This window comes from Abramis brama (assembly GCF_963993115.1).
Source record: "Abramis brama genome assembly, chromosome: 12".
In the NCBI taxonomy this organism is placed as follows: Eukaryota; Metazoa; Chordata; class Actinopteri; order Cypriniformes; family Leuciscidae; genus Abramis; species Abramis brama.
In genome coordinates this window covers 11708227-11724260 of record NC_139974.1, presented here as the reverse complement: position 1 = coordinate 11724260, position 16034 = coordinate 11708227, and the positions used below count along the sequence as shown (strand labels likewise).

The following is a 16034-nucleotide window of genomic DNA, read 5'->3' as shown; positions in this document are numbered from 1 at the left end:
ATTAACATAATACTCAAATCAATCAGAAACCATAGTGACAAACAGGCAGGGAACAGAGGAGAACTGAACTAATTAACTGGAATGACTAAATAACTGGAAAGCTAACCTAGAAACACAGACATGACACAAAAACAAACCCAAAACGTGACACAGAAATACTTTTTTTTTTTTAAACATGTAAAAAGAGAAAGAAGGTTTTACCTTTACCTCATTACCGCAAAAAGCTTACCCCTCTCTCTTCCTAAATAGTAAGATTTTTTTCTTGTATCAGAAATTGTAGTCAACTCTACAATTATTTCGCAACAAACCTTGTTAGCAAGTTGATTTAACATAGGTCAATTTACTCAACGCAATCGACAGACAGTCAAAACACCATTGATAGCACATCAACATACCAACAGCTCCCTAAATTCAGAAGCCCAAAGTGTCGACGCGTCGTACTATATAAATGACTCTACACGAATCAATGTCTCAACTTTCCCTAACTCAAAAAAGGAGGCGTATACCTGACACTGAGGGAGATAAATAGAGAGGAAGAGGGAGGGAGAAGGCTCATCCAGACATCACAAAACCAACATTGGGACACCATATCATCATTTATTTATGCGCCCAACAGCTTGCCTGAAGTTACAGGAGGCTCTCTCAAAGGGTGAGTCATCCTTTTCTCATTCTCCCTCCCTCTCTCCACCCTATCTCTCATTTTCAAAGCAGTGACTGACATCAAATTCACTTTGAGGCTGGGACTTCCTATGTCTTTCTTGCCTATTTTATGTGTGTTTGTGTATCAAATCATCTTAACTGTATATGCACCATATGAATTTAAGGTTGCATGCTGTCAACTTAAGATTGTTGTTCCATGCTTTTAGGCTACAATACATGCTTGCCACATACTGTCATGTTAATTGCATAACTATAAATAACACTGAACATGTACTGACCTCTCAATGTTCTATAGAAGGCATGATGATGGGGCAAAATGCTCTGAACAATCCCCATAGCAAACTGCAGAACAGCCGCTGCAAATCCGATTTCTTCCCTTTACATTTGCAGTGCGAGTACATCTGCCCTGTGCTGTGCTGAAAGAGCTATAATTCAGACAGAGGGCCAGGCTCCGGCCAGGATCTACTGCCCTTGGCCACGATCAATAACTCCATGTTAGACCAAAGTAATTCAGCAGGGTTTTATTCACTCTGAACATTTCTTTGACCCACGGAGAATGTGAATCACCCAGAGATCGCAGCCCTGTCACTTTGTACCTGTGCAAGGGCTCTATAGTTTACTTGATCTACAAATGTGTTTGCTTCTAAGGGTTAGTTCGTCTAAAGTGTTTGTTTATCTATCTATCTATCTATCTATCTATCTATCTATCTATCTATCTATCTATCTATCTATCTATCTATCTATCTATCTATCTATCTATCTATCTCAACCCAAGCATGCATGTCAGCATATAGGCTTAGTTATAATATAATATAATACACTCACTGGCCTCTTTATTAGGTACCCCTTTTTGCCCACTTTTGCCTTCAGAACTGGCTGAACTCTTCGTGTCAAAGATTCAACAAGGTGTTGGAAACATTCCTTAGAGATTTTTGGCCCATATTGACATGATAGCATCAATCAGTTGCTGCAGATTTGTCGTCTGCTCATTCATGATGCGAATCTCCCGTTCCTCCACATTCCAAAGGTGCTCTATTGGTTTGAGATCTGGTGACTGTTGAGGCCATTTGTGTAGTGAACTCATTGTCATTGTCAAAAAAACAGTTTGAGATGATTTGAGCTCTGTGACATAGCACGTTATCCTGCAGGAAGTAGCCATCAGAAGATGGGTACACTGTGGTCATAAAGGGATGGACACGGTCAGCAATAATACTCAGGTTTAAAAGATGCTCAATTGGTACTAAGGGGCCCAAAGTGTGCCAAGAAAAAATCCCTCACACCATTACACCACCAGCAGCCTGAACCGTTGATACAAGGCAGGATGGATCCATGCTTTTATGTTGTTTACGCCAAATTCTGACCCTACCATTTGGACATCACAAGAGAAATCGAGACTTTTCAGACCAGGTAACATTTTTCCAATCTTCTTGTCCAATTTTGGTGAGTCTGTGCAAATTGCAGCCTCAGTTTGCTGTTCTTAGCTGACAGGAGTGGCACCCGGTGTGGTCTTCTGCTGCTGTAGCACATCTGCTTCAACGTTCGACGTATTACGCAATTAGAGATGCTCTTCTGTAGATCTCTGTTGTAACAACGGTTATTGAGTTACTGTTGCCTTTCTATCAGCTCGAACCAGTCTGGTCGTTCTCCTCTGACCTCTGGCATCAACCAGGCATTTTTGACAAAAGATATACCGCTCACTGGAGATTTTCTCTTTTTCAGAATTTTCTCTAGAGATGGTTGAAAATGTGTGAAAATCCCAGTAGATCAGCAGTTTCTGAAATACTCCAGCCCATCTGGCACCAACAACTGTGCCGCGTTCAAAGACACTTAAATCACCTTCCTTCTCCATTCTGATGCTCAGTTTGACTTCAGCAGATCGTCTTGACCATTTCTACATGCTATATACATGCATTGAGTTGCGTTAACGAGCAATTGCACAGGTGTACCTAGTAAATAGGCTGGTGGTGAAATTTTATAAGTATTATTTTAAAATATCTGATCTACTAATGTTATTTCTACTTGAGTTGTTTGGAATACTTGTACATATAAATACATAGCAGCACATTTCACAATTCAGCTCATGATCGACTTGTAGATTTGCCAACTCAAGAGGGAAAAAACATTCACAATATAAAGTATTTCGCGTAACCAATGTTTCGTGTCCCCTGATAGTCTCAAGAAGTAATAACGGTGGAAATCAAGTCACTCAAATAATATGATGGCATGCTACCCTAAATGAGTGCCAGGGGCATTGCGATTATTACTCTGTCTAGGAAAGAGTGCTTGTCTTCTCCCTTCTTAATTTGCTCAAGGGAGCATAAATGCTTATTAGCATTGCCACTATAATGTCTCCTTGAGGGAGACCACTGACAACACCCGCTAAACAGAGTCTTCCCTTAATACTTCATATGATACGTGGGTGTTAGCAAGGCAAAATTATACCAGTCACAGCTAGAGGAAACTTTGTGAGCTGCTTTATCTGAACCGACATTTCTTCTGCGCCTGCTTAGGTTGAAAAAAAAAGTGCTTTAAGAAAAGAAAAAGAAAAAAGAAATCAGCATGTAAATAACGGCTTTTAAATTGTACTTTGCAAGTGATAATCTCGCTAGATCTTAATTACGGTTCATCTACTGCTATTTAAAAAAATAATGATTCAGCAGCACAGCTGATTCACTGTGGCATGCTTACCAGACAAAGTCTTGAATATATATGCGAATACAAGGCCAAGCAATTTTAAAATAAAGAGGAAGCCTGTTTAGACATGCATCTCGGTTGGAAAAGCAGCAGAAATTATGTTCTTTTGGCAGTCCTGTGAGGTGACATATTGTGCCAACCCTTGCTTAAATGAGATTGAGTATCCTCTCCATACCGCACAACACAATCTCAAATCTTAACTGCTGTACTGTAGTCTTGCTGTCAGCTTCACTTCGGTTATGTGTTTATTAGGATAATGACTGTACTGGGAGAGTCTGGCTATATAACCACACTCCCTGGAGCTCAATCTCCAGGTTCTCTTGCTAAACAGTTCGTAGACTATTGACTATTGCCCTCTTCTGGTGAAAACTACACACTACATGCCAGGAAAAGCAATTATAAGGCCAATAGAGACTAGATTAATGCTGGTACGGTCATGAACAACACTAAAACAATCTGGCCCTATGGGGCAATACAATGTGATACTATTTAACTATATATATTGCAGTATTGCAGTTGGGAAATATGAGGAAATATGCTCCCCTTAACAACAATGTAACATGTTTAGATAAGACATTTGAGCTTGTGCATGATTATGATGCATCAGCCAATGTGTTATTAAGGGAAATAAATAGAAAACTTTGCTAATTGAATTCTCTTTTTATTTATTTTTTGAGATGGCCCCTAGCCTGAATAATTGAATAATGACAGAAAAAGCAGCAGTAAAAGAGATTCATCTGAAAGGTAAATGTATTAGGTATAAAAATATAATTATTTAATTGCCCATATTTTAGTTGAAGATATATCATAATAGCAACACTATTCATTCAAACTGGCTGATTTTACTCAACTAGCCTACAGATTTTAATGAATAGCAAATTAATGTACATGATCTAACTCATGCAATTGTTGAATAATAATAACCCCAAGAATTACAATAAATATTAGATAAAACAATAATAACAATAGCAACATGCCACTTGGTGCCTTCAGTTCGGGGTCGGGACATTCTTATCTCAAGTGTCTAGTTTTATTTTTTCACTTTAAAAAAAAAGAAAGAAAAGAAAGAAAAAAAATGTTTGTTTTTTTGTGAAAAAATAAAATTAGACTTAGAAAATAAAAAAAATGTTATATACATATAACATTTTTTTTTTTTTTTTTTTTTACAAACATTAATGTGCCTACAAATTCCTCATAAACAAAAATTAACAAAAACCTTTAATATTCAGTATAATATAATGTAATAGACCCTTGGAAAAGTAAAATAAGGGATTACTTGAAATTTTTCTGTAATTTAATTACAGTTACTTTTGATGTAATTGCATTAAATACTATAGAACAATTCTATATAAAACAATAGTGGATTTAACATTTTAACATCTCATGTTAAAATGTATGTTTTTAATGTAACCTTATAACTTTAAGTAGGATAATAATAAGAATAATAATTTAAATAGTAATTTATGCAATTTTATATTATTTATTTGAACGTATTAAAAGTTTTTAGAAAAGCCCATTTTTAGAAAAGTTGGGGCATTTTGTAAAATGCAATAAAAACTAAATTTGTTCATTCTCTTGAACCTTTATTTAACTGACAAAAGTGCAAAGAAAAGATTTCCAATGTTTTCACTGACCAACTTCATTCTATTTTTAGAATATAAACAAATTAATGGCTGCAACACACTCCAAAAAAGTTGGGACAGAGGCAAAATAAAAGTGAAAACAGTCCACAATTATGGCAGGTGAATTAGTAATAGGTGAGGATATTGTGATGGGGTATAAACAAGATCCACCAAAGTCTTGGTCTTTGCAAGCAAAGATGGGTCATTTTCCAAATTTCATGAGAGAATTGTTAAACAATATAAAAATCACATTTCTCAATGCAAGATTGCAAAGAATTTAGGTCTTTCACCATCTACAGGTACCATATTGTGAAAAGATTCAGAGAATCCAGAGAAATCTCAGTCTGTGTAGGGCAAGGAGACCTCTGTTGAATGTGCGTGACCTTCGAGCCCTCAGATGGTATTACATGAGAAACCATCCTCCTACTGTGTTAAATACAGCAGCATGGGCTCAGGAGTACTTTGCAAAACCATTGTCACTTTACACAGTCTGCCACTGCATCAAGAAATGCAACTTGAATCTATGTTACGCAAGGAGAAAGCTATACATCAGTACTATGCCGAGATGCTGTTGAGTTCTCTGGGCCCGAGCTCATCTCAGATGGTCTAGAAGACAGTGGAAATGTGTGCTGTGGTCAGATGAGTCCACATTTCAACTTTTATTTGGGAAGAACAGACATCAAGTTCTCAGTCCCAAAGACGAAAGGGACCATCTAGACCAGGGATGGGCAACTTCGGTCCTGGAGGGCCACTGTCCTACAGAGTTTAGCTTCAACCCTAATCAAACACACCTGAACAAGCTAATCAAGGTCCTCAGGATTAATAGAAAATTACAGGCAGGTGATTTTTTCAGGGTTGGAGCTAAACTCTGTAGGACAGTGGCCCTCCAGGACCGAAGTTGCCCATCCCTGATCTAGACTTTCATCAGCGACAGGTGCAAAAGCAAACATCTGTCATGGTATGTGGGTGCATAAGTGCAAACGGTATGGGTGACTTGCATTTGTGTGAAGGTACGTGAAGGCGTATATCAGGATTCAGGACTGACATATATTGCCATCAAGATGATCTCTTTCCTGGGAAGCAAGACAATTGCAGGCCTCGTTCTGCACGTGCTACAACAGAGTGGTTTCGTAGACATTCTACACCGGATTGGATGTGCTTGACTGGCCTGCCTGCAGTCCAGATCTGTGTCCTATTGAAAATGTATAGCCCATCATGAAAAGGAGACTTAAACAACGACTGTTGAGCTTGTATTAGGTGAGATTGGGCAAAAATTCCACTTGCAAAACTGCAACAATTAGTATCCTCAATTCCCAAATGATTAACAAGTGTAATTAAAAGAAAAGGTGATGTGGACTGACGGCAGAAGTTCTAGACTCCATCGCAGCTTTCATTGGCCAAGGACCGCCCAGAGGCCGTCTGATTGACATGTAAAGCAACCAATCACAGTTCATTTTGTTCCACGACATGTTTAGGGGTGTGAAAATGTAACGCTGATGTCTCTACAATAACAGACCAGTGTGTCAAAACTCTTGACATATTTTAAAGAGACTATGCCACAAACTTTAAATAGCCTACTTCACATAGTTTTGAAAATCCAGTGTTTAGTTGATCCTGATAAGCGCTCATTATCACAGTTGTAAACACTACGGCTTTCTTCTTCCATGAGGGGGTTTGGCGTCACGGCATCTTTGTTTCCAGGCGGACTGTTAAAAAACGTGACACGCACACATCTCCCGGAAATCCTGTAGAATTCAACCAGTCAGATGATGACTTTGAAACTCCTGAAGTTTTTCCAATTTTGTGTGTTATATATGCACCAGACGTTTAGCCAACGATCCATGGGCGTGACATCGGAAGCTGAGACTACACAGTGGTTAACATGGCTCTGTTCCAACATTTTTGGGAGTGTGCAGCCATCAAAATCAAAATTTATTCATATTTACACAATACAATTTTGTTGGTCAGTGAAACCATTAGAAATCTTCTGTTTGTACTTTTGTCAGTTAGCCTAAATAAATGTTAAAGAGATAGACAAATCTCAGATTTTATTGCATTGTACAAAATGTCCCAACTTTTCTGGAAATGGGGTTGTACATTTTTAGATTAACTTACCCAACACTGCCTCTGACTGAATCTCACAAATGTTGATATTCAGATTAAATAGACTAATAGAGCATAGCCTTTCATCAAATGGGTTGAGACCATTTGTGGTTATAAAATAAGGTAGGCTACTATCTCATACCCTCAAAAAAATTCTAAATGAGGTCTCACGCACAATGTTATTTATTTCTAGTAGCCTATCTTTTCGATTTTGCCATTTACCATAGAACTTATCTCTGAACATACAAAGAGGAGTTATATCATTCTGTTTCAACGTACTTTCAAATAGATGAAAGGGGTCTACAGACACCCCCTAATCATTAGCCCCCCGCCCCCCTACCCAGATTCCCGAGGACTTCCGGTAATACCGGAAGAACCTTTGTTTGTGTATGTCAAGATGGCGGCTGGAATGTATCTAGAGCACTATTTGGACAGTAAGACTATTGTCTTTGTTTCGATATTCATCCCCATAAATAAACATCTTCCGTGTTCACAGTGTCCAGCATGTCTGCACGTTTCACATACATACACAATTTACATTAAAAAAACGATCGCGCAACGAGACAAAACAGCGCTAATAAAGACAGTACGGTTATTGGGCTCTGAAGCTAACGGGCTAACGGTATTTAAACCGTGTTATGATGTGAATGATGGTTTTATAGATTTGTTTGGTGGGTGCGGTGCCGATAAATGTGACAACGTTACTGCTGTTAAAACATTTAAATAATGTAAATAAATACCTGGGAACATTAAAGCTCAGTGTCAAGCATTAAATGCAGTGTTTCAGCACAATCGAGTTCGCTTGTACTCGTACAGATGGAGATCGTTTACTGTAGTGCTGGTTTGCAAAGGCGCTGAGCCTTATGGACCTATTTATTGCTTGATATTTGTGTAGAAGATTCATATGTCACTTGATCTGTTTAGGCATAGAGAATTTGCCCTTTGAACTGCAGAGGAACTTCCAGCTGATGCGAGATCTGGACCAGAGGACAGAGGGTGAGTCTACACTGTAGACCTGCCTCTAAATCAATACAGTAATATAGAATAATATCTTTATATCAATATTACATGTTTATATTGCGTGACTTATTATGTGGAATAGTAAATCTCTTCTAAAGTGGTTATTTTATTGTCCGTTCCTCATCTTACATGTAACTTAGCCTACTTATTACAGTACTTAAAGTAAATTACATAATTGCATAACAGTAAATTGCATTATTTCAAGCAACTAACCCTAAACCAAACCTAATTGTGTAGTAAATGCATGTTGTTAATTAATATTACTCAGTAGTACTTATTTTTTATAATTACACTGTAACAGGGGCATCTTAAAATAAAGTTACATTTCTTCTTTCTGTAGATCTGAAAGGACAGATTGATTCTCTGGCTCGTGAATACACAGCTAACGCTCGGACATTGTCCTCCGAACAGAAGCTCTCGCTGTTAAGACAAATCCAGCAGTCTTATGGGAAGTGCAAGGAGTTTGGAGATGACAAGGTCCAGCTTGCGATGCAAACCTATGAGATGGTTAGTGTGAATTTTGGTCATTGCTAATGAACTGTTATAACTACTGCAAATTTCTGTTTAAAATATGTTATAAAAGTTATTTTAAATTATGATATTTCACAGTATTTTGATCAAATAAAAGCAGCCTTGGTGAGCATAAGAGACTGCTATCAAAAACATTTTAAAAAATGGTATCGACCCAAACTTTTCAATGATAGTGAATATTAAATGTATTGGTTTTTAACTCCATATGGTGCATCACACTTCATTTATTCTATGCTTTTAGGTGGATAAGCATATCCGAAGGTTGGATACAGACCTGGCTCGCTTTGAGGCTGACCTCAAGGAGAAACAGATAGAAAGCACCGATTATGACTCTACCTCTAGCAAGGGCAACAAGAGTGAGTGCAACATAGGTACTTATGTCTATTAGTGCTATTCTGACACATGCACATCTCATACATCAACAGTGTTTCTGATGGTTTATTGTTTGAAGGTGATCATCGAGGACCCAAGAAGAAGGAGGTGACTCGCACTAGGTCAAAGGTGAAGAACTCTGATGATGATTGCAGCTCCAAGAGCGGACAGAAGAAGGTCAAACTCACGCAAGGGTGAGAATCACACACATTTTCTATGATATTTCTGTTTTTATAGGTAAAGTGTGTCATTTTTGTGCCACTTGTGACGCCAAACAGAATTGTAGAAACAATTTTTTTAAACTGGTTTGCCTTTGTAATTAAATATTTCTGCTTTGTGCTCTTAGTACATAAATACTACCATTCAAAGGTTTTGTTTTGTTCTGTTTTTCGAAAGAAACTAATACTTTTATTCAGCAAGGACAGGTAAATTGATCAAAAGTGACAGTAAAGACTTCAACAGATTTCTTTTTCAAATAAATGCACTTCTTTAGAACTTTCATTTGTCGGAGAATCCTGGAAAAGATATTTGATCACTGTTTCCATCAAAATATTAAGCTGCACAATTAATGTTTTCAACATTGATAATAAGAAATGTTTCTTGAGCACCAAATCAGCATATTAGAAATATTTCTGAAGGATCATGTGTCACTAATGACTGGAGTAATGATACTGAAAGTTCAGCTTTGCATCACAGGAATAAATGACCAGTTACAGTTAAAACAGTTGTAATAATATTTCAAAATATGACTGTTTTTACTGCATTTTTGTGTTTCAAATAAATGCAGCCTTGGTGAGCATAAGAGACTTCTTTCAAAAACATTTTTTTTCAAATCTTACAGACCCCAAACTTTGAATGGTAGTGTATGTGCCACAGACAGGATAAGTTTAGTTTCATTTTTCATCTTTTAATAGAGATTTGTTTAGACTGTAAGTCATAGACTGTTTGAGATGTTGACTAGATTTCAAAGGAGAGAGGGGAGCTAGAGCCTCCCAACATGTACATAAATATCTGAGAAGTTGTTTTGAAATACATTTTTAATGTTTAGAAATACCAAAGCGTTAGCGGTTTGCCCTACAGCCTGGTAAGCAGCATTTACTTTTGCCTTTCTAACTGTTTCTGTCAATAAAAGGGGGGGGGGGATAATAAAATTGTATTAAGACTTAGAGGTGGAAAAAATGGAACTCCGATTTACTAGTTCCTTTTAAATTCCAGCTCAGAGTTTTCAAGCCCGGCTGTGAACTTTGGGAACGTGCACCCCTCGGATGTGTTGGACATGCCAGTGGACCCCAACGAGCCCACCTATTGTCTCTGCCACCAGGTTTCATACGGAGAGATGATTGGCTGTGACAATACAGACGTGAGTCTCCTTCCTCATGCACTGTGACAGAGGCCAACACGCTCACAGCCTCTCATACCTTATTGCTTACATATAGATATTTATTCTATATTTATTTTATTATATTTATTTCCCCATTAAAAGTTAAAATTGAGGTTAAATACCTAGTCATGTACCAGGGCTCCAGACAGCACAAAAATATAATTTTATTTATCTTTATATTATATTATCATGTATTATTGTTGCTGAGAACACCATCAGTGACAAGATAAATGTACACGTTATGATTTAAAAATTGGCTTGTAATGCCTTTTTTTACCTGCGTATTCTCTGATGAGTAGCCTATCACATCTTTTGTTGTATTGACATAATAAATTAGATGATGTGAATCAATGCACTGAGTTTGATCGCCAAAATACGCAATTTCTAACAGTCGAACAACAACACTGACAAAACACTCTAAAAGCAGGAGGATCACCTTTCCATCAATGAATGAACACCCTAGTAAAAGTGCAGAAAGGCAGTGTCTATTCGTGCACACATCGTGGATAAACTATCGTTCACATAACGTTCACAAATCTTGTTTTTAATCGATACTGATATCAATTCTTATTCTCAAGATCTATGCTGTATTCTGTAGTGCACATGCCATCCAATAATCGCACTAAGCTTTACTTTTAATATGTTTGCTACTTTTAATAAACAATATCTCAGTTTTTAAATTCTGTCTCTTTAATGTGCCGTGACAGATCACTGTAGCGCCTCAAGCGGCACATGATCCCATCATCTCTTCTTTACTACTAGTTATAAAATAAACATGTATAAACACAATAAACATAGCACGAAATAAACATGAATAAACATCAGAAGGTATGTTGAAAGATACAGTACAGCTTGGTGTACAAAAACATTACAACAAATGTTTAACGTCTCAGTTAGTGTTTCAACCATGAAAAGACATCAATAAAACCTCTTGAGAACAATATGTCACATAATTTACCTCACAATAGTCATTAAATACATGCACTATATTACATATCTATTATATTTGTACTATTCTAAAATTCTATGTTCAATAGAAAGAATGGAAGGAGCTAAAAATCAAATTTAGCATCGCCTATTTGAATGTGAAGAGCTGCCTTTCACCAAATTTACATCTCAGATATTACTAATAAAGAAAAATAGACTGGGTGTGTGCAAGACATACTGTATGACAATGTTTATGCATTGAGAAGGAGGCCAAACTACACTCAATGGCCAAGTGATGCTAATAATTGTCCCTGACACTGGATCAGATTCTGTGTAAAGAACAACTATTTATGACCGTATATAGTTCTCAAGTTGGAAAAGCCGTTCAGTTCCAACTTCAAGTGATCCTTATTTACAGCTGATGCTGTAAAAGGAGGGCAAACGTGACAAGATTACTAAAATTAAAGTTTAAACATTTTTACTTTTAGGGGCCAATGGCTCCTTAATAGATTTTTTTTTGTCTGGAGCCCTGTAGTGTGTACTGGAAACTTCATTCCTTGATCGCAATGTTATATTACAGCCGATTCCTATACATTTGTATTCAGAGTTAATATGCTTGCTCATGTTAAATGTTTTTCTTTTTCTCTAGTGTTCTATCGAGTGGTTCCACTTTGCCTGTGTGGGTCTGACCACCAAGCCCAGGGGGAAATGGTTAGTGGTCATGTGATTTTGCCCTTGAAACTGATGCAGTTCAATGCTGCCGTACATCAGTGTAGAAATAGACGTTTTAGTCTAAAGTAACTCAATATTGAATAGCGTGTGAATGTTTTAGTGAATATTAATGCTGTTAAATCAATTAATCATGATTAATCGATTCTAAAATAAAAGTTTGTGTTCATATAGCCTAATATATGTGTGTATATATATATATATTTATATATATATACATATTTTATGTATGTGTGTGTGTGTGTGTGTGTATATATATATATATATATAATTTATATACACATATATTATATAAACTTTTATTTTAGAATCGATTAATCGCGATTAATCGATTTGACAGCACTAGTGAATACATTTGTATATTTCAACATTTTCCTAATTTTTCTTCTTCATTAGGTACTGCCCAAGATGTTCACAGGAACGGAAGAAAAAATGAACACGCAAAACAAAAGAATTCACAGAGAGGGAGGTAGAGGCAGACGCAAGGGTTGAAAGTGTTTTTAAGGCCCTCCATAGACACTAATATAGATCCACTCATTGCTTAATTGGTGCTTGTCATCCTCTTTTCCATCTTCACATCCCTCTCTCAGCCAGACAGTAAGAAGGGATGACGGGTGAAGATGAAGGAGGTGTAGTTTTTAATTTATGTATTCAATAATGAAGATGACTTTTGTTATGGAGTATTTTTGATTTGTTTTGGTTCTGCATTATTTTATATTCTTATATTTGCGGTTTGTTTATTTAGAATGTCTTTTATAAAGCTAATTTTAAACACATGAACTCAGCAGTCAAAACAGTCAGGGAGCGTATCAACACTTGATCTCACAGTTCTTTTTGACGGTTAATTGCTGTCAGTATCCTTCTCAGATGGTTTCTAATATGGGATCATTTCCTACTAGTCTCAGTTTTTACCTTTTAAAAAGTGGAACAGGTCCCAGAACGGGCTTGAAACCGATCCCTTACCTAACTTATTTTCTAATTTCAATATTCATAAAAGGGCAATGTTTATATGACACACACAAAAGCTGCTCACTGGGATCATTTAACTTGATTTTTACTCACACTCAGTACAGAGCCTTTCCACTATTGTGACTTTGTCTTCTGCACTTCTCTTCAGGTCCATTCCACAACTGTAGATTTCAATGCAGACATTTTCTGGTGCTTATGGTCACACACTACGTATTGACTCGGTCGTATTCCAGACTGTTGAAAAGCATTAACGCAGCATGTCATGTTCAGTTGAACACCTGGTCATTAAATGCATTTTCTTTTGTAACCTATGAATTAACTCTAGTATTGCTGCGAGTTAAGCAGCTGGGTTCTTTGCGACTGGATTTTGGTGCTTATGAATATATTAAAGATGATGTGTTTGGTTAAATTACAATGGTTCTCAGTCATTGCGTCGACGTTGTTAAAGCAGTATGATACTTTTTGCGAGATGTCAGAAGCAAATGTGTTGATATCAACTTGTTTGTAAGATTTGGTTGTTTTAATAAAGCAATTACAGGTGTGTCAGTGTCAGACAATGCAAACAGTTTCAAAACCTGGTGCTACACTGTGTGCTTTGCCGGTTCTAATTGATTATATTGTCTGGTGTACGATGAAGGGTTTGTGTCATGTGTTTATTGCCTTTGTGATGTTGCTTTGTGATTTGATCGTTCCCGATATTTTAGAGTACTGTACTAATGTCAGATAATGGGTCTGGTGTCTTCCATGCTGAATGAACAATGCCTGATTCTGAAAGCGTCACTGTGTCTTTTGGTCATTATTTCATTCTTTCTGGCTTTTTTGAATGTTAGGGTCAGAAAAGTGTCATGAACGTAGTGTAAAATATTTCAAGTAATCTCAGTATTTAACAATATTTTTTTATATACACTATAGTTCAAAAGTTAGGGGTCAGTAAGATTGTTTAATTTTTTTAATAAGTTTCACGACTGCATTTATTTGATGAAAAGCAGCAATATTGTGAAATATTAGAATTTAAAATAACTTTTCTATTTTAATATATTTTAAAATGTAATTTATTCATCTGATGGCAAAGCTGAATTACTCCAGTCTTCAGCGTCACGTGATCCTTCAGAAATCATTTTGATAAACTGATTTGGTGTCAAGTAACATTTCTTATTATTATCAGTGTTGAAAACAGTTGTGCTGCTTAACATTTTTGCGGAAACCGAATACATAGATGCTTTAATAAATAGAAAGATTAATAAAAGAACAGCATTTATTTTAAATATAAATCTTTTGCAACATTATAAATGTTCAGTGTCATTTTTGTTGAAGTTAATGCATTCTCTCTGAATAAAAGTATTAATTTCTTTCAAAGTAAAAACGGTAATACATTTAAACGGTAATATAGTATATGGTGGCATAGCCTCTGAAATATCTCTAGAGACATTGCACAGTAAAGGTAAGTCCACGATAGTGTAATACTGCATTGCAGTTCTCATACAAACCACTAGAAGCACCCTATCACTTGAAAGAGATCCACGTTGCTGCAGTGATGCTCCCCTAATGCTGCTTGTGGTCCTGATGCTGCTAAAGTGCCTCCATGGACTTAAGACCTTTATTGTAAATCGTTTTGTTAACACATACTGCTGAAAGTAAAACAAATATAATACAAAATTTGGAAATACACTGCATGAAAAGCTAATGCACCTTTAATGGGGTGCGGCTGCCTGCAGAGAGCGTCATTAGCTGTTGTTGCCGCCTAGTGACACTCAGGGGGAATTGCATTGTTATTAATTAACTGCAACACATAAAAATTGGCCATTATTTTAACTAGAACTAGATGAATTAAATCATTTCTGCATGTACACAGTTAAAATGGTGTGGGTTTCAAAAAGTCTTTAAAAACGTTCACTGGCTCCATGCATATTAGACACGTTGATCTTCCGTAAGGAAATGTGCTGGACATTAAAAAAAACAACTACAGTGCATTTCTTATTTATTGAGCTGATGCCAGACAGAACATCATTCAAACCCACATGGGGACTGCCAAGACTTTGGGCAAAGTCATCCCAGAGCTCAATGAGTATATGTGGACACTATAACAAATGATGTGCAAATGGAATCAGTATAGGCTACAATTTATGGAAGAACTTTCTTCAGAAGAATATTTAAAAAAAACATTCAAAAACATTAATAATAAGAACCAGCATTAATAACTGAGCACTAAAAAAGTAACTGAACATATTTGAGCATGGATCATGTGACACTAATGATATAATGATGCTGAAAATTCAGCTTTGCCATCACAGGAATAAATTCAATTTTCAAGTATATTAAAATAGAAAAGAGTTTTTTAAAATTGTAATTTTATTTCACAATATTACTGTTTTTACTGTATTTTCATCAAACAAATGCAGCTTTGGTGAGCATAAAAGACTTCTTTCAAAAACATTACAAAATCTTAATTATTCCAACATTTTTGACCAGTATACTATAAATAGACATAAGCCTATCACATCCACTGAGTCATGCTGGAGTGACGGAAAGTTGACTTATCTTTAAAAAAAAAAAAAAAAAGGTGAGGAAACCCATTGAGTTAAAATTATTTAGTAATATTCATGCATAATTGAAAAAATTAAGCTATGTGAACTTGACAATTTCACATAACTTATTTTTTTCAGTTACGCATGGTTTACTACTTAATAATTTTAAGACAACTTTTTTTAAGTTAAGTCAACTGATCACTGAACTCATTTTTTCTTTTCACATAGGCTACTGTATATTTGAATAATTACTCTGGTCAACCACCAGACATTACTGTCTCGCAATACCATTAGCAAGTGCTATTCACTCCCTATTATAGTGATTATACATGTTTAACTTCTAATTGGTTGCTTAACTATAATCTGACTCTTGATTTTCTTGATATTTGACATTGATGTGATAACACGATTATCATGGAGCTGCCAGTGGAACTGCAAAAGCCTGTAATCATCCCTTCATCTCCAATCATGTCTTCCCAGATCACTTTACACAGCATGTCA

General features: G+C 36.2%; 1 protein-coding gene across 2 annotated transcripts; it reads left to right on the top strand.

The window, feature by feature from the left end:
* Positions 1-7426: 7426 nt before the first annotated feature.
* Positions 7427-13785, top strand: ing4 (inhibitor of growth family, member 4). Of its 2 annotated transcripts, none has more exons than XM_084131126.1 (9): positions 7427-7513; positions 8004-8075; positions 8440-8606; positions 8872-8986; positions 9082-9196; positions 10051-10086; positions 10218-10362; positions 11960-12021; positions 12436-13785. In XM_084131126.1, exons 1-9 carry the CDS (start codon positions 7477-7479, stop codon positions 12473-12475), a joined length of 789 nt encoding a protein of 262 aa, XP_083987252.1. In that variant the 5' UTR covers positions 7427-7476; the 3' UTR covers positions 12476-13785. The 2 variants fall into 2 exon arrangements, with proteins under 2 accessions (XP_083987252.1, XP_083987251.1); XM_084131125.1 differs by having other exon boundaries at positions 8872-9001.
* Positions 13786-16034: the final 2249 nt, after the last annotated feature.

Coding starts and splice junctions, on each gene's coding strand:
- ing4 (XM_084131125.1), top strand. CDS start 7,477: ATGGCGGCTGGAATGTATCTAGAGCACTATTTGGACA. Junction 8,076..8,439: donor TCTGGACCAGAGGACAGAGG/GTGAGTCTACAC, acceptor TTCTTTCTGTAG/ATCTGAAAGGACAGATTGAT. Junction 10,087..10,217: donor GCGGTTTGCCCTACAGCCTG/GTAAGCAGCATT, acceptor TTTAAATTCCAG/CTCAGAGTTTTCAAGCCCGG.